The sequence below is a fragment of the Pyxicephalus adspersus genome, chromosome 1 (genome assembly GCF_032062135.1).
Source record: "Pyxicephalus adspersus chromosome 1, UCB_Pads_2.0, whole genome shotgun sequence".
NCBI classification, from domain to species: Eukaryota; Metazoa; Chordata; class Amphibia; order Anura; family Pyxicephalidae; genus Pyxicephalus; species Pyxicephalus adspersus.
The window spans coordinates 19,609,001-19,627,833 of record NC_092858.1 but is presented as its reverse complement, the minus strand read 5'-3'; the positions used below and the strand labels follow the sequence as shown (position 1 = coordinate 19,627,833).

Here is an 18,833-nt window from a genome sequence, read left to right as displayed (position 1 = left end):
ATTGCACAAATATTGCAGCTCAGCGAATCGCGCCAACTGTATTACACATGGTCTCTCCTCCTTCTGATATCTATATGTGCTGCAACTATCAAGTCTTTTTATCTTGTCAGATATATTCAACCACCAACCAAAGGCTCCCTGCCCAGGAAAAAAAACAGTTCCAAATATATTAAAAGACAAAACAACATAGTGGAATTACCATCTGAAATCAGTATTGCTCGTAAACCACAGCACATGCCAGCAGAACAATACAGGCTACATAAACTAACATATCAAATGAATAGTAATAGCAAGCAGGCAACAACAAGAATTCTGTGAATTACTACTGCTATCGAAAAAAAAAAAAACAAACCAACTGCACAAGTCAGAAAACTTTCTCACTTTGCTGAGTTACGTGTGAGAGAAGCTTTCGATTTCAGGGCACATTTTATTAAGATATGTGGGGGGTAAATCCTGAAAACCCTATCTCTGTATCACCCATCACATGCAAATTTTTACGGCATGTTGGAAAGTACATGGTGGCTTTGAGGTATTTCAGGTGGCTTTCTGTGTACAATAGGCATTAAAGAAGGTGTATCATATCAATGTCATGACTGAGCTACTCAGCAAGCAAACAGCACATGAACTTACAGCAAGTAAGAACATATTCTGAACAAGAACAAGCACTGATTGGTTTCTGTATTAAAGCATTATGAAAAGGCTAAAGCAGAAGTAGATCTTGCTGGACATTATGGCACATTTACCTGCCAAACTAACCCCACCAGTGCAGCTACAGTCACAAGATCACAGTGCAGAAAGGTCTGGGGCACTGGAGATACGTCATGTCTGCACATTGGGACTGTACACCAACTGCACGAAAACAAAAGGAAAGTACGGACAGGCCAGAAAGAAAGAGGTTTAGTAGAAGAGACTTCACATCATCATCAGTCATCCTGTCTGTAAGCATTGTTTTTGATTAGCATTCTGCTCTAATTTTTGACATTCACAAACTAAGCAGTGCGTTTTTGCAGTACGAGAGCAAATTTTGGCAGTTTGTTAGCCCTCTAATGTTAACTATTAGCAGGTGTTTCCAAGCTGTAAAAAACCCAACATTCTAAGTCATATAAGGGGTCAGCAAAGGCTTATTTTAAAGCTCAATTGCTAATTGTTAAAAAGCAAATATTCATGGTTATGGGCACCGGTGATCTTTAATGTTTGACACTTAGATAACTTGATAGCATAACCCAACTCTCTCCTCTACAATCTAATATGAATGCTGCAGCCAGACTCATCCATCCTTCCCTCCGCTCCTCTTTTGCTGCATCTCTTTGTACTTCTCTTCATTGGCTTCCATGGGCTCCATTGGTTTGCCTTCAAATCCCTCCACAGTTCTTGTCCCACTTACCTTTCTGACCTGATAGAAAAATACTCCCCCTTCCGCTCTCTTCGCTCCTCCAATGACCTACTACTGACTTCCTCACTCATAACCTCATCACACGCACGGCTCCAACACTTTTCAAGAGCTGCCCCAACTCTCTGGAATGGTCTACCTATTAGGCTTGCTCCTACTTTCCGCTCATTTAAAAAAGCACTCAAAACCCATCTTTTGAAACTTGCCTACCCGTCTTATTCTGTCTTTTTACCCATCACCACTTCACTACTCTATATCTCCCCTCCTATTTTGTGATACTTCCTCCACCTCTTAGATTGTAAGCTCTTCAGGGCAGGGTCCTCTCCTCTACCTTTAGTACCTACTCTACTACCTGTGTCACTGTTTGTGTCGCTCTGTCATTTGCAACCCCTATTTAATGTACAGCACCAGGTAATATGTTGGCGCTATATAAATTCTGTATAATAACATTAATGAGAAACTTTTCTCTACCTTTTTACCAGGGGGCAAACTCTTAACAAGAGACTTAGGGAACCCCTGCTATAATTACTATATCCACATCTCACAGTATATTAGCTTGATTGTCCGTAGTAAAAATGCCTCTTGCCTTTGGCTATCTACGGGATAAATGTGTTGGCCAGGAGAAGTGAATTAGTGGAAATTTACCGTACCTGAAAGGCAACAATAATATTATTCTATTATATTTTCTATTCCCATTCCCTAGTAACAAATGAACAGAGCTATGTTTTTAACCAACAATGAACAGAACATCTGTCACTGTGGACAGAACCAATACTGATAATAAACTGCATGCAGGCATGGTCTACATACAATCCACATTATAAAACTATATCCAATACTGACAGCCAAACATCTACAAAAAATAAATCTGTTGAATCAATTGAACATACATTATGTTTTCTGAATAATAACTTGGTGTTGAAGTGCAATTCTAAGCATTTTTTCATTGCTGATAAAACGTGGAACATTGGGGAGATGTAAGCTCCTTATTTGTACTGGTGACTACTTCCCCCAAAATAGGAGACTAGTAGAAATTCATGTTACAGTTGTCTCCAATATATTGCTGAAGAGCAATGGCCCGTTTACTGCCCTATCAGCAGGATGAGGGTTGGTCTGTGACCAAGCTGTAATCCAGGAATGCAAAAGTACAGTAAGGTCATGGACTTGCCCTTTGCTGCCCAGCAAGCTATCCTTAGTTATAGGACTGGCTGATCCAATTTAGCATCCTTTGATGGGTAACATATGTTAGCGTTTATATGTCCTAATATTGTGACATCTTTGACATATCCTTTCACTGAAAAGTAAACCCAGAATGCCAACTTAGCCCAAATTTAGACTCCATCTATAAACCAAGAGTGCTTTATTCCACAGCAATCAGAGATATATGACAATAGCTGCAGGATAGTTGAAGAGTGATGCACGGATAACTGAAGCTAGAGAAAAGCCTCAGAAATCATTCATGTTGTATTGTAAAATGTGCTAATAAAATTCTCTGAACTAGAATTCCCTGTGTGTATGTTTTTGACACCAACTAAACAAAATGATGGATTGGCTTAGCATGTCTTTACCAATAACCTGACACTTGGGTGACAAATAACTCAGAGCTCATCGCCATCAGAGAAGAGAGGGAAGGCAGGCTATCGTCAGAGCTTGCACATAACTGGAAATTTAGAGGCGATATATAAACAGGAACAACTGAGATGAAGATACTATAAGATACGTGCAAGTATATATAAGATGACAAGAAGTCCCAACTGGAGGGGGGCGCATGGGATCATATATTTCTAAATGTTTAATTACTTTTAACCACCCTCTTATTTTTTGTTGCGTTCCAGCGCTACTGATCACTTGCAGCATCTGTAAAGATACTTCTGACCATGACAGCACAACACATCAGTGCAAAATGTGATCTTACTGATAACAGGGGAACGCATGACAAGGTAATAATACAGAAGAATGATTGGGAGACAGGGACAGAACATGGTCATCCCATAAGTTGGTGCCAGCCAAAAATATGGCAAGGTTATTAGATGAGAGGTAAATGAAAAGTGCAGGTATAAAACAAAAACATTACATTGCTATTTGAATTGCAGGGTGATCAGTGTCAGTCAGGTGAACATGCTGCAGCCCATAGATTATTTGATTTATATAATGATTTGAGTTGTGCTGAAGCAGCCTAATGCCCGCTACCCTCTGTCCTTGGGGCTTCTTGGGGTGTCTCGGTATTGAGTTTAGATAAACTCTCAATTTGTACATGGTGTTCATTTCTCCAGCGTTCTGATGTGTTATTTTCACTCAACTAGATTTTTGTAATGATTGAGGATTTAACCTCGGTTATCTCTTGAACTTTGTCTCTCCTGATATTGTGTATTGTATTTCGGCTTGGTCTATATCACACCCTTTTATTTCTCTAAATAAAAAAATGTTTAAAAAAAAAAATGTATAGAAGTAAAGCTTCAGTCCAATATGCTAGTACAAGCTGCCTCAATGACAATGTTCTGGGAACACTCAGTCCTCCTTTATATGAAAAAAAACCAAAACGCCAGTCTCACACAAACTTGGCGTCTTATACAGCTTCAAGTTACCATGAAATCCCTACCAGGCATACTCTGAGTGAGGTCTACCATCTTGTATATATATTTCTAATGTTGGGATCGTCACCTAACAGTGTTCCACGTATGTGCAAGTACCCCTGAGGAAGGCTACATCGGGCGAAACGCATCGGATATCTCAGTCACACGTCTGCAAGTCTCTGATTTCCTTTTGCGACTACTGTACTTTTAAAACTCTTATGACATTAATATTGCTTGTAGGGATAGTTGCATATTGTCTAGTGACAAACTTGATTAGCTGAAATTCCTCATATTATAGTATGCACTTGAAATAGTGCTATATATTGTTTGAATTGTATTGTATGTTGAGAAAGCATTTTGGTATTACCGGGGATTGGCATTCACCTGTCCAAGGCATTAACTACTATTAGGGGACAAAACAACTACACATCTCATCCTCTAGTTTTATTTTACATTTCCAGCACTTCCTACACATCATGTATTCTCTTATTTTTAAAGGGGGTAGCAAAAAAAAAATCTATCTCGTTCATAATGTTTCTTCTGAGATTAGTCAGCCCTGACATATCCTTCATACAAATGATCATTTCTCTGCTTTCTCATTTACTGAATTGACAACTAGCTGTGTCTATGGATACTTTTTCCAAAACAGGACTAACACCTGAGCAATGAGGCTTTTTTAACATGCATTCCAGAGTTGCTCTTTAATTATACAAGACATTAAATGTACAAGGTGCACAGCACTGCGATAAGCTATCAAAGTTGCTGGGTCATATGATTTCTTATCTTTATTCATGCATGTGAAATAAATGGTGTCATAGGGCATAAACTTCTTGTCTGAAGATCTCAATACCACAGTCTGCAGAGATGATTTACTGTAGAAATCTACTATATTACTTCTGAGAGGACAGAAGCAGCCATATGTGGAGCAATATATTTCTGTGAAACAAAAGACTTGAACACACATGCACGAATTGCCAACATCAAAATAATGCATTTTATTAGCAAGCAATGCTAAAAGAAACTCAGATTTTCTGTGGGGAAAAAAAGGAACAAACTTTTAGGAGGGCTTGTAACCAGTGTTTTGTTCTCAATCGAGAATAAAAGAGCCATCTATAGTTTTTATCGGAATGATTATCTCTCCAACTCTACCAATGCTAGTGGAGAACGGATGGCAAGATTTGTGTGTTACAAAGCGCTGGGTATATTCTATGTTACACATCATGTGCTTCCAATGATCAAATGCCGGATATTTCCTGCGAGATGGATCCCACATGACTCTTTGCAAAAAGCTACACTTAAATCAGCCTCAAGGTTGTATAATCAGTCTGATGACTTTAGTTTCACATACTCCAGCAACGGGAGCTATAGCCACATTGCAAATGCATCTTAAAAAAAAAAAAAATCCATTCAGCTTCCATCCTGGACATTATATAGCTGCTGTTAGGGCTAACATACACAAGATTTTAATGCAAAAGCAAGCAAAATGCTGTGAAAATCAGATCAGTTTGAGGGCACCGAGACATGTATGAGATGTTAGTATAGCAAAATGACAGAACACCAGCAGAAAAATAATAAATGTACCTGTACACCAGGTCGTGGTATGATGCACAAATAAGAACAGTGCCATTGTAACTGCATTTGTCATTTTCATAAAAGGATTCCCCAAGTGTAATACTAGAATAAAATGCTATACATTTAACTTGCAGTTTATCTGCTGATGTGCGGTCATATCTACCTACTTGGGTTTGAAGTCCCCCCACTGCTATGCACCCTGCTTATGTCACCTGTACTATGAGACATATTACAAGAGACGCTTTTTAAAATGTTTGTCTTATTGCAATTCAACAGTATACATCAGTGTACACTGCTCGATAAAATCCAATTCAAATAATGCATCTGGCAAACACACTTCACAAACTGATGTACACTACCCTTTAGGTATCATATGACTTGGAAGGTATATGTACTGCAAAACAAAACAAAGGCATAGTAAATAAACACATTGTACTCTCTTACATAAAGCTACAGCTAGTCACTGTGCTCCTTTCCATATGGGCTGCCTCTGTTTACCCAGGTCCAATGTGTCCTATTAGGTTACTCTACATGCAGTGACTGTGGTTTCCATACACCCCAAATCATGCCACTATAAATGTATAAACACAATCTAGCTTCATTTACATACCTTACTGATGGGTGGTTTGTTCAGACTGCTAATATTTCTAGAGTAGCTCGACTTCCTATTTTACCTATCAATTCAGTGTAAATCTTCCCGGTAGCTCTTATGTCAATACAGAAAGTCGAGCTATCCACTGTTCACCCAACCACTCGCAGTGACCAGACAGAAGTAAAAGGGAGCCTTCAAAAGTTACTAAAAAGTATATGAAACCTTTTTTTTCACGTAGATGGCAGGCGTACTTTAAGGAGCAAAAGATTCCCTTCTCATTATATCACTTGGACTTTCTATTATGATTTTCTCAATATCCTTTTCACACAAGATCCCAATAGGCAAAATGGGCACCTCATGTTTGGGTGGGTACCAGTGGGGTTCAGCCTTTTTTCCCCCTCCAGGAGCAAAAATTCTCTCCCATAATTTGTATGCTTATTCATTCTAATGAGGCCAGAACTAAAATGAGAGATGATCTAGATTCACTAAATACATTTTGGAAAAAGTTACATCTTGTCATAAACACCTGTGTGTTACTGTATATGAAGTTTGCTTAAAACATGACCAGGATTATTAACCTTCCCCTATAACTACACGTCCTATACACGGGATTAGAGAGCAGTTAGCAGACACTCACCTTTGTGATGGAGGTAAAGACTTTTTCTAGGATAGAATTTGGTTGTGCTTTACGTGGTCCACTCCCTTGAAGACCCAGTCGAATCGCACATGGTTTAGCAATAATCCTGGAAAACATTTTAATAAGAATTGAGAAACAAATATCCATATTCAAAACACACTATATATTACTTTAAATACATCTCATTGCCAAAAACTGCTGGATTCAACAAATGCCCCCTTACGTTAATGTGTGGATGAAAAAAATACCCCATTACATTTGTAGTAAGTACAGGAATGCTTTCTTTGGTTAAAAAAGGATTCACGATTCATAAAGTTGACATTAATCTAATAGTAAAACATCAATGGGAAATTGCACATTACATTCATCATTGTATGTGGCTGATAAATATCATATTGTTACTGTTTAAAGAACCCACAGCAATCTCGGGGGGAACTTTAGACTTCCACTGAACCCTGGTTGTGAAAGTCTGACAAACACACAACAACATATTGTACGCATAAATACTTTGGTAGAAATACTGGGAGTAACCTTATAATGCAATCAACTAGGATTCTAAAGTTTAATGGATTCTGGTCACAATTCCAATGCATTTTATGTTTATTAGGCTAGCCGTGGCAAGGAGAACCACCCTGAGGTGGGTATTTATCTGCCTAAAGCTCCTGAACTTACTGCAGCTTCCTTTGCAATTTGCCTGACAGACACAGGGCACACGTGGTAAAATACTTGCCTAGCGCTCAATGAAAACAATGAAGATTGCCCAAGTTTCACAAGTAATGACAAACAGAACAGTTGGAGGCACACATTACTGTCCTCTAGGGTAGCCCAATTTATAGCGGAGTGCCAGGTTTCTGGATGATTAGGCCACCCTTACAGCTTTGTTTGCTTCTGCGCTAAATGCCAAGTACTAGACTGGCATTCTGAAGGTAAAACGAGAACAGTTTAGCTCCAGTTTTATATAGAATGTTTTATGGAATAACTGTAAACAAAAGTATTACAGACCCGTCATGCAGCACTTCTTATAATACGTACACAATAATAATTTGACACAAAAGTTAAACCTCGTGTTACAATAGAGACACCAATGACATTATATAAATGACACAATATCTATTAGTATGTGCTGGAATAGGCAACAGTTGTAGAATGAATCGCTATGTGAAAATGCTAATTGCTATGCAGTAATGGTGACCCGTATGATTCAATACTTTCTGGATCACCAACCTGAAACAAACATGCAAAAAAATAAAGTGTTTATCTTCATGCCTGCTGTGTGTCAGCGGCTCTGGATATTGAACCCAGAGATGGCAGTCACAGACAAAGGTAAGCAATAGAAGCTTCCATGTTTTTATTGCAGCAGGTATTTATGGTAAAAAGACCCTGTCATTTAAAAAAAAAAAAAAACATGCAAACACATTACATATGACAAAGTATTTCTGCAAAAGTTTTTTGAATGCGAGTGTCCAAAATCAGCTCCATAAAGCCATGGTTTAAAGCAGGGGTGTCAAACTCCCCAAAGGAATTCTAAATATGAATTGCAACTGCATTGAAATAGCACCGCTACAATTCCCGGCATCACTCCCGTCTATAGACCAGCGGGCTCTCTGCCTATGTATGGCCCCACATTGGACTGTTTTATAGACACAGGGAATTGTAGCAGTGGTGCTATTTCTCTATTATAGGCTTGTTCCAGAATGAATGTGAAGCAAAACCTCTTTGTTTCCATATGAAATGTTTTACATCTAATGAGAAGGAAAAACTTCCTCAATTTTTTCAATAAACTTGAAGTTTGGCCCACAACTTTGTCTAAGTTTTTAATTTTGGCCCCCTGTGTATTTGAGTTTGACACCCCTGGTTTAAAGGGTTTGGTGTTGAGCAGCCCTGACCTCATCTGCACTTGAACACCAAATACAAGTTCTGTGTTTTTTGCCTAACTTCAGTACCTGACCGCACAGGTCCTCTTTAGGTGCAGTCAGGAAGCAGTAAATGGTGAAAACCTCAAAGGTTTCTTTTGTTACCATGGTCTTGCTGGGTATATTTCTCCTCATTTTCTGTCCCAGTGACAGTACGGATCACTGGTAAGGCATTATACAGAGGCTCATTTGTGATCATCTCAGGAGAAAACAACCACCATGGTTTAATATTGAGGAAGACACAATGGGGTGCCTCTGGCCCATCCTTCCCCCTCCATAGAACAGTGCTGCCTGCACAGCACACATTCACTGCTATTGTTTCCAGGAATTAGCACTAGAGATCAATTCCAGGGACAGTTATTGAGTATCTGTGTGAAACCTATGATGGCACAAAGGAGCAGAACACAGGAAAACACACAAGGTAAACATTTCAATGGATTATAATTACATTCATCTCCCAATCTTCTAATGTTTCAGCTTCCCTCTAAATCTTAATGCATTTAAAAGAGGAAAAAAGATCAATTTCTTATTAAAGTCATCAGCTCTGGTGTCAGTAGACATACACTATTTCAAAAAGGACTTACCTAATTCAATTTCAATATACATTCAATCTACATGTTATCCTAAATATTATAATATTTAATTGATTTGATATATGTTTTAATCAAATCACAAATAGATCTTTAGTAAAAACAGGAAAAGGCTGATACAAAACAAGACGTCATAATATAACAGGAACCAACCAGCTTTGCTTTCATAAAGAAACTGAAGGTAAAATAATAGAACACCCACTTGGTAATAATAAAGACCTGATCATATGGCGCATGAAGTGGTTTCCAATCCCATCTATTCATCTTTTAGCATTCTCAGTTTCTTTAACATTTAGAAGAGATAATCTTGATTTATAATAAAGAATATTGTCAGTGTTTCCCAGTATCACTTCAATAACATACATGGCTGCAGCAATTTTTGCTCATTGCTTTCCAATGTTGTGCATGTTCTACAAATCCACCAAAAACAGTGAACTCTAAACCTGTTGTGATCAGAGGTCTGCCATAAACAAAGTGATTTTGTAACTTGTAATGAAAATGGTCCAAATTAAATATTCCTGGGAACAAAGTCATGGGATACTCGGATCTCTTTCTGGCCCCTACAACACTACCCAAACTTGTAGAAATATAGCAGCCAGTGGAAAGAACAGCAACAAGTACCATCCACACAACCTGACAGACCATGAAGTATTAGAAATTATTTGTGCCAGTATCTCTCCAAGAATACAAAGAGGTGACTTACTACCCACCAAGCAAGTTAAGTATAAGCGCCATTATCAACTGGATGTTTGCATAAGATTACGTACACGTCAGATGATTCTCGTCTGCTTATTGTTTCAGGGCTAGTATCAGACGAGAATCCGACGCGTGTATAGCAGCCATCCAACATCATTTATGGATCCGTCCTGGCAGAACCACAAACGACTGCAATGCAAGTGAAGGGGAGAGAGAGAAGCGTGGTGCCGCTCCATCATTCTCCCCCATCCGCTCTTCATAGAACAGACTGACGCTGGATGTACAGCACTCATTCATACAAGTCTAACGTGTATGTAGCCTTTGTCTTCATGCAAGTCTATTGCAATAAAAAACCAAGTCAACTACATCTGCAAAGAACAATTTCAGAAGCATCCCAAACTGATGTTAAAACCACACTACATTAGGCCATTGAAGTCAACAAAAAGGCCATTATGCTCTCTTTAAAAGTATGAGAATGGAAGGAAAAGAGGAGAATGGATTGTGTTAAAGTAAACACTGCAATAACAAATGTGTGCTCACTGAAAACACAATATGGTTTATTTTTAAAAGCAGAGAATGTCTTGATGAATATTTGAACAACTGAGTCAGACAATAGTCACATATTCAGGGTGTATGCAATGTCCTTGCTCTGATCTACACCTCACAAATCCCAAAGGTTTGCAAACAAAAATCCAGGTCGAGCAGTTTTATCTACCACCATGTAAGACCAAATGTGCTAAAAATCAGATTCAGGAATTCCACACTAACCAAAACCAGCACCAAATCATGAGATGAATGTGGCTGATTGCCATGGGTCTGACAACCATTACGAAGCATTTTATACCGATCTTCATGTTATTAAATAAAAGCCACAGCCGATAGGCAGATCAGTTTTATCAGGCAGATAGGATAAATCTGTTATAGAACAAGAATTTTCAGTTTTCATGTCTATTCACATGATGATTGGTGTGCTGAATAAAATATGAACAAACCTCTCTAATTTTTAAAACATTATGAATTGTATAGGCTTAGCTTTAGGCCATGGTCAATATTAGCCAGGCTTATCAAATTAAAAACTAAATAAAGCATGCACCTGATATCCTTTTATGTAAAGTGAAAATTAAGTTTTAAGCCTAGACAATCATTACGGGACACATAGAGAACCCAAATTCCTGTCATTTGTGAATCAGAATCAACATTGAACAGTATTACATAACTGCGCATGCTTCAATACAACAAGTTTCTCTTGAAGTCTAGTATGAATTTTATCCAGTACTTGTAGTACAAAACACACATAATCGGGTGTTAAGTGTCCAGCTGGCACGGCACTGACTAGTGGAGGCCGCTGCTTATCAGTATTACTACTTGCTGGAGTGGATGTAAGAATTAGGAGACAAGAGATCTTCTAGCCTGTACACAATGAAATATAAGACAGCGGATGGAAAGCAAATGCCTCATAAAAGATAACTCTGTGTAATTAAGCCATAGGCGCCAATGAACGTACTGCTCCTAGGGACTATTAGTATCATTAGGAGATGAACAATTAAAGGGAGCATGTGTCATTACACTGCAAATAGTCAGATGGGGGAAGAAACAGATGATCACAGGTGTATAAGACAAGCAACAAAGAAAAAAAAGTCTATACATATATCTGAGGAGGTCAAAAACAAAACACCTGGACCTCTGACATGATTACCTGTCATGATCAGCACTGACTATTACTCTGGAGAGGAAGGAAAATAGTGAGAGATGCCCCTGGGGCTGCTTCCCAATGTTAGCTCATATGCTCGCTGCTTATTAGCGTCTCTTATCCGACAGGTAGCAGCAAAAACAGGCATATGGCTCGGTATTATACATTGTTCAATTATTATTATTATTATTATTAAACAGGATTTATATAGTGCCAACATATTACAAAGCGCTGTACATTAAATAGGGATTGCAAATGACAGACTAATACAGATAGTGATAAAGGGGAAGAGGACCCTGCCCCGAAGAGCTTACAATCTAGTAAATGGTTGTGATGTCTCAGAATAAAGAACCACGGGCTCTCTCGTTAACGGCCCAGATGATATCTAATTGCTATACAAGACATTTTGAAGTGCACCTGTTATCATAGCAATTAAAAAAAACAACAATCTCACCTTCTAGATTGTAAGCTCTTTGGGGCAAGGTCCTCCCCTCCTGTGTCACTGTATCTGCCTGTCATTTACAACCTCTATTTGTTGTACAGCGCTGCGTAATGTGTTGTATATATAAATACTGTTTAAGAATAATAACCCCCATTGTACAGCAAACCATTTAATCCCATAACTTTTTTTGTATCTTCTGCCTCTTCATCACTAGTTCACCCTTTAACACCTCAGTTATGTACAAATAACTACTTTGTGAAAGTCAGAATATACTGTTTGGTTGCCCTTCATTTTTTTTTTTATCTTCCCTTAATCAAGACCTCAATCAACTATGATCTTAAAAAATCCTTCCAACCACAGCAATTCCTTTCTGAAGATCTCCAATTACCCATCTTCTTGCACACTGCTTTATTCAGATATATGATGAAAGCACAAGGCTAAAATAAAAGAATCCTCTGCAAAAGATTTTTTTCTTTGATATTCTAAGTCAAATGTTTTTATATAGAGGGACTCTTGCAAAATATTTGGGGTCTTGCGGAACCCCTGCTATATTAAATCACAGCCAACATTACAATAATGTGATGGTCAATGGGAAGAATGCCTCCAACGTTGCTGGACAGTGGGAAGAACGTCCTCCTTATAGATCAAAGCCAAAAAGATCATTTTGTGTCAATTACGCTAACCTAAGAGTCACAGAACGCTCACTGCTCCAGGAACCCCTAACAACCTCCTGAGGAACCCTGATTGAGAAACACTGATTTAAGCAGACATGATGGGGCAAAGAGTTTGCATTTTCTTTATGATAAGGTAAAAAGAACAAATATCTAAAACTATGACAAATAATTGATCTTGATAAGAGCTTGTGTATATCAGGAAGTTTTGTCTTTGCATTGGGCAGCATAATACAAGACAAATGACCTTATTTCTTATGGTTTTTCTGCATTGGCTTGCGCTGAAAAGACATTGGATGAGTTGTAATTCTAAGCATTTTCTCCATTACCAATACAACCAGGATTTGACTTACAAAAACCAATGGCCATGCTAAAAACACAGCTAGCGAGCTGGTAGGTAAAGATGACATTTCAGCACCAAGGCCATAATCTAATTTTCATACTAGATAAGATGCCAGATCTGATAACAAATCTTACATAACTGAACTCATAGCAGTACATTCATCTCAAGGTGAGTTTTCTGTACTCCAAGAAAAAATAAGCACTTCAATTACACGGAAGCTTTTCCCAATCTCTGAAAACCCATATTTGTTCTGCACAGGGATGCAATGATTGCTTTTATGACTTTCAAATAATGACATCTGCACCTACAAAACAGAAGACTGATAAAAATACTCAATATTATAACAACAAAGACCGTGTATATATAACCAATTCTGATTAATGGCTATGGTTGCACCCATATTAATGTTTTACAACATTCTACTGCTAAAGACAACCTTATTGCCACGGAACACAACCTTTGCCCGTTTGATATCGTACAAACAATACACGGTCATGTGATGTTAGTTGGGTTTCTTGGAACGATTCACTTATTGGATTTATAGAGAGTCAGTCCAGAGTGAAAGCTTGTACTCTATACCTTTACAATGGAGGATACAGTGCAGGAAACCTACAACAAAATCAGGAGCTGTGTGGGGATGCAGACATGAAATGCAGATCAGTTACAGGAAACTTTTATTATAAAATTATCACAACTGCACCTGTAAAGAAGAAATTCACCCACAAATTAAAAACTTGTGAACAGGCAGCTTCCTTATTGCAGAAAAGCCATGCCCTGTTCATGTGCAACCCCTATTAAATGTACAGCACTGCATAATATGTTGGCGCTATATAAACCCTGTTTATTAATAATAATGCCCATTTGTATTCCCCTTCAGAATATACATTAGGCTGTGTACAGTCTCACCACGCCTCTGCGAGTTAACATCTACATACCTGTGCTGGGGATCTGTTTATAGAGCATGGCCAACTATGATGGCCGAAGATCCCAAACCCAGAAGAAGACTAAATAAAAATGTTAGAGTTGCAGGAGCAAGGGGAAGAGAGTTTAGTTTCCTATAAAGGTGAACGCGCAGAGGCCGTCATCCACATCCTTGTTTTTACTACTTAGCAAACCACCAACACAGATCAGGTATGCAGAATGGAAGTCAAATTCTGCAGACCAGCAACCAAGATATTACTACTGGAATTTGTCACTTTACTCTGAAAGGGGATTCTCATACTACAAGGTGGAACGTAGACCAGGCATATCAATCATATACACAAGAACAATGTGTCATGTCTCAGCAGTGAATCTAGCAGGACACCCTGGCATAATGATGGCTCCTCTTTTAGTACTGTTAGATGGTTGGCACAGAGCATATTTCAGTGCCAGCTTTTGTCTGATGAAAGTACAGCAATTAGACAAGTTTATTTTTTTATAACAAATTGCTTTCTCACTTTTACACAGGGCAGCCAAATGCTCCAAGATAAAGGAGAGCTGCTCTCTGCTCCCTGTGTTTAAGGCTACGTACACATGTGCAATAACTGACGACTGATCTGCCAATAATCTTTAACAAAAAAAAGTGAACAACGATGCTGACGAACGAGGAAAGTTGCTGAAAATGAATGACCATCCCAGCGGATCTGATTGGGCGGCGATCGTTCGCTATCTATTGTGTGTACGGTCGTTAAGTGATCGTGGATGTTTCTGCATTACACTTACTTGGGTACACGTCACTTCCTGCATCGTTCAAACTATTGTATCTAGTGTGTGTACATTATTGGTGGATTACATTTGAACAATGGTATCGTTACAGCATGTACAGAACCGTGCACAATACGATCGGTCAAAATAATCGTGCATAATCGCTGATCAGTCGTTAATTGTTGGTTTTGCAACGACAAATATTGCACGTGTGTACCTAGCTTAACATAACCCAGTCTTTGATTACACGCCCCATACCTATCCCTACTACTCGTATAGGAGAATGACAACAATGTGCTGACCCTATACAGACTGGGACAGTAATAATATTTATATAGTTTGTGTATACATGATTTAGAAGTCTGACATTTCATTTAATTTGCTGTCCAGTCCCAGAGGGATTATCAGTATTTTGCTTGTAGCAACACACCATATCAAAAACCATTCACCATGTATGGCTTGTCTAGAATAAACAGCAATGGATTTTTTTTCCTTAACAGCACAGACACATTTCAAGATGGCAATGCCAGGATTCACCCAGGGTCAAACTGTGGAAGATTGTTTCAGGAACAGGAGACACGATTTTCATAGATTGGCCAGACCTTAACCCTATAGAGAAACTTTGGAATGCTGGAAAAGACTTTACACATTCCCATCAGCACTCTCCCATCATCAATACAAGATCTTGGGGTAACATTGATGGCACTCTGAACATAAAACACTGTGATATTGCATTGTCTTATTGAAACATTACCACGGTGAATGTGTGCCGTAAAGGTAGCTCATCTAATTATTAGAGGGTGTGTGACTTTTCGGTCAGCAGGATATAAAAGTGTCACAGAAGCAAGGTAATAATGAAACAGACAGTGTGTAATTATAGGAGAGCCCCGGGGCACACATTATACGCAGATACAGATGTCATACAAAGGCTAATGATCAGTAATGCGTCCAGCCACACGTTTCTTCTAGCTATGGAAAGCCATACGAATATCAAATTGTTACTGCTAGCCAGAGATCCATTATAAAGAAATCTAGAAAAGCAATTTCATTTGTGAGTAATCTCGTCACTTCCTGTGTGGTAATATATTAGCATGGCAGGAAGTGAGGGTAATTCTCTGTACCAGATCCCTGGGGAGCAGGAAGACCAGGGCTCGGACCTATACACATTCTCCTAAAAACAAACGGGTAACTTGGAGACTTTCCCCCCTTCAGACATGGTGTAAGGGGTTCATTCTTATTTTAGGAACATATCTGCAGATTGCAATGGATCAGTTCTGCTAAATCTTTGTTATTCAGTACTGCTAGGACTAAGAAGAATAAACGTGTTGTAGAAATGTCATTATTAGGTTAGGGTCACACCTGCAGTTCCATCACGTCTGGTTGTTGAAGAAGCAGCAGGTAGACATTTTACATGGACAATACCACTCACTGCCTCCCCCATTCATTCCTTATGGGGGGGATATATAGGGGCCACACTTTACTGGAGTATGGGAGCCATAACGGCGCTGCAACCTCCCCGCCAGTGTGAGCAAAGCCTTACAGCTAATACAAATCATGTATCACAGAGCGCATTGTGCACCAATACCGCTACAAGCACAATAATAGGCCGACATGATAAGGAATGGTGAGCTCACCGCCCCCTCCCCAAATCATCACCTATAGGCAGGAGAATAATAAATCCGTATGGAAGAATGTTACAAGGATACCGACCCCCAACCCTCCACCCCTGAGGAGCAACTCACACCCCAATGCACAGCAATTGTCACCAGCAAAGGAACATCCACAATGTATACAAAGAGTGCTCAGGGAAGACACACAGAGCGCTGCTGGGGGAGGGGTGTGCTGTCCTCTGAGATTATAAATGATTGCTGTCACAGGGAAATAAGAAAAAAGCATCACAACAATGTGTATATGTGTGTGTACATGACAGCGCTGTGTATATGTGTGTGTACATCACAACAATATGTATATGTGTGTGTACATCACAACGCTATGTGTATATCACAATGATATGTGTATATGTATGTGTACATCACAACACTATGTGCATATGTATGTGTACATCACAACACTATGTGCATATGTATGTGTACATCACAACAATATGTATGTGTACATGACAGCGCTGTGTATATGTGTGTGTACATCACAACAATATGTATATGTACATCACAACGCTGTGTATATGTATGTGTACACCACAACAATATGTATATGTATGTGTACATGACAGCGCTGTGTATATGTGTGTGTACATCACAACGCTATGTGTATATCACAATGATATGTGTACATGTATGTGTACATCACAACGCCGTGTATATACGTGTGTGTACATCAAAATGATATGTATACATCACAATGCCATGTATATGTGTACATCACAACAATATGTATATGTATGTGTACATCACAATGCCGTGTATATACGTGTGTGTACATCACAACGCTATCTATTTGTGTATATGTGTGTACATCACAAGATTATGTACAGAGACATTGGATGATCAGTGTCTCACAGGTCTATGAAGAAAGAAGCCGTGTGTATTATCATCGGGGACACCATGGGGGGGGAGCAGTGTATGGGGGAGGGGAGGTGTATTCATTGTGACATATCTACATGACTACCGGGTGATACTGAGCTTCTCTGTCCATGGTGACCCCATCATAGGACACACCGCCCCTCCTCCATGGTGACCCCATCATAGGATCCTTACCTCTCGAATAGCAGCCTGAGGACGAAGATACCGAGCGCGATGGGGAAGGCGTAGAAGAGGTGCCCAGCCCGGGGGTATTGCTCCCCATTCTCTGTATCCGCCAGGTCCGCCCAGGTGACATTCTGCGGCAACCAAAACCGCTCGTTCCAGAACCAGGCCGACAGAGCAGACATCTTCCCGCTGCAGCGCACGGACAGCAGCACGGGGGATGACGCGGTGCCCCCTCACTCTTCTCTCAGCACTGACACGGAAATTGGGCGGGACTGGCTCCGCCCCCACCACTGACCGCACCCGGAATATCGGCACGCCGCCATCTTACTACACCGAGATATGGGCACGTGACCACACTGCGCCCCTCCCGCCCATTCCTGGTAATGCACCCGTATTCTTAAGTGTGTGGTGATGGAGTTCTCATCAGACGTGACCACACAGCGCCTCCCCTGTTCATTGCTGGTACTACACGCTTATCCCTGACGTTGAACGCTGATAACATGTGACGACACAGCGCCCCTGCCGCCTATTCCTAGTACTGCACCTTCACCTCGGTTGTCCTGCCAGTGATCCCTAAACAGAACATATATAAGTGGGATCAATTACCTGTCCTAGCTAGAATCCTATGTAACTATAGCTGAAACCAATACTTGCAAACTCAACTGTCATATGACCTTTGCCATAGCCTATTATTATTATTATTATTAAGGGAGAATTATGGCATGTTTAAAAGCTGAGGGGTATTTACCAGTAGAAAGGGAGAGGTTGAATAGTTCGGTTCGGTTAGGGAGCCTAAATTTATAAAGCCATTGCTGGAGCCCATACATTTTATACGACCATTGCTGGAGCCAATACGTGGCATGCGACCATTGCTGGAGCCCATACATAACACAAGGCCATTGCTGGAGCCCATTCATTTTATACGGCCATTGCTGGAGCCCATACGTACCACAAAGCCATTGCTGGAGCCCATACATTTTATACGACCATTGCTGAAGCCCATACGTGGCATGCGACCATTGCTGGAGCCTACACGTGGCATGCGACCATTGCTGGAGCCCATACATGCCATGAAACCATTGCTGAGACCCATATGTACCACAAAGCCATTGCTGGAGCCCATATGTGGCATTAAACCATTGCTGGGACCTATACATACCACAAGGCAATTGCTGGAGCCCATATGTGACATTAAACCATTGCTGGGACCAATACGTACCACAAGAGCATTGCTGGAGCCCATACGTGGCATTAAACCATTGCTGGGACCCATACGTACTACAAGGCCATTGCTGGAGCCCATAGGTACCACAGGCATGGCATGGCACGG

The 18,833-nt window shown here is 39.9% G+C and overlaps 1 protein-coding gene across 1 annotated transcript in view; it reads right to left on the bottom strand.

Annotated features, from left to right (window-relative positions):
* CERS5 (ceramide synthase 5) overlaps positions 1–17,789 on the bottom strand; it is a gene marked incomplete in the record, with an annotated part of 46,817 nt that extends 29,028 nt beyond the window's left edge. Inside the window, 2 exon segments of the mRNA XM_072403162.1 lie at positions 6,765–6,870; positions 17,513–17,789. Coding sequence (XP_072259263.1) covers positions 6,765–6,870; positions 17,513–17,685 — 279 coding nt within the window.
* Between the last annotated feature and the right edge of the window lie 1,044 nt (positions 17,790–18,833).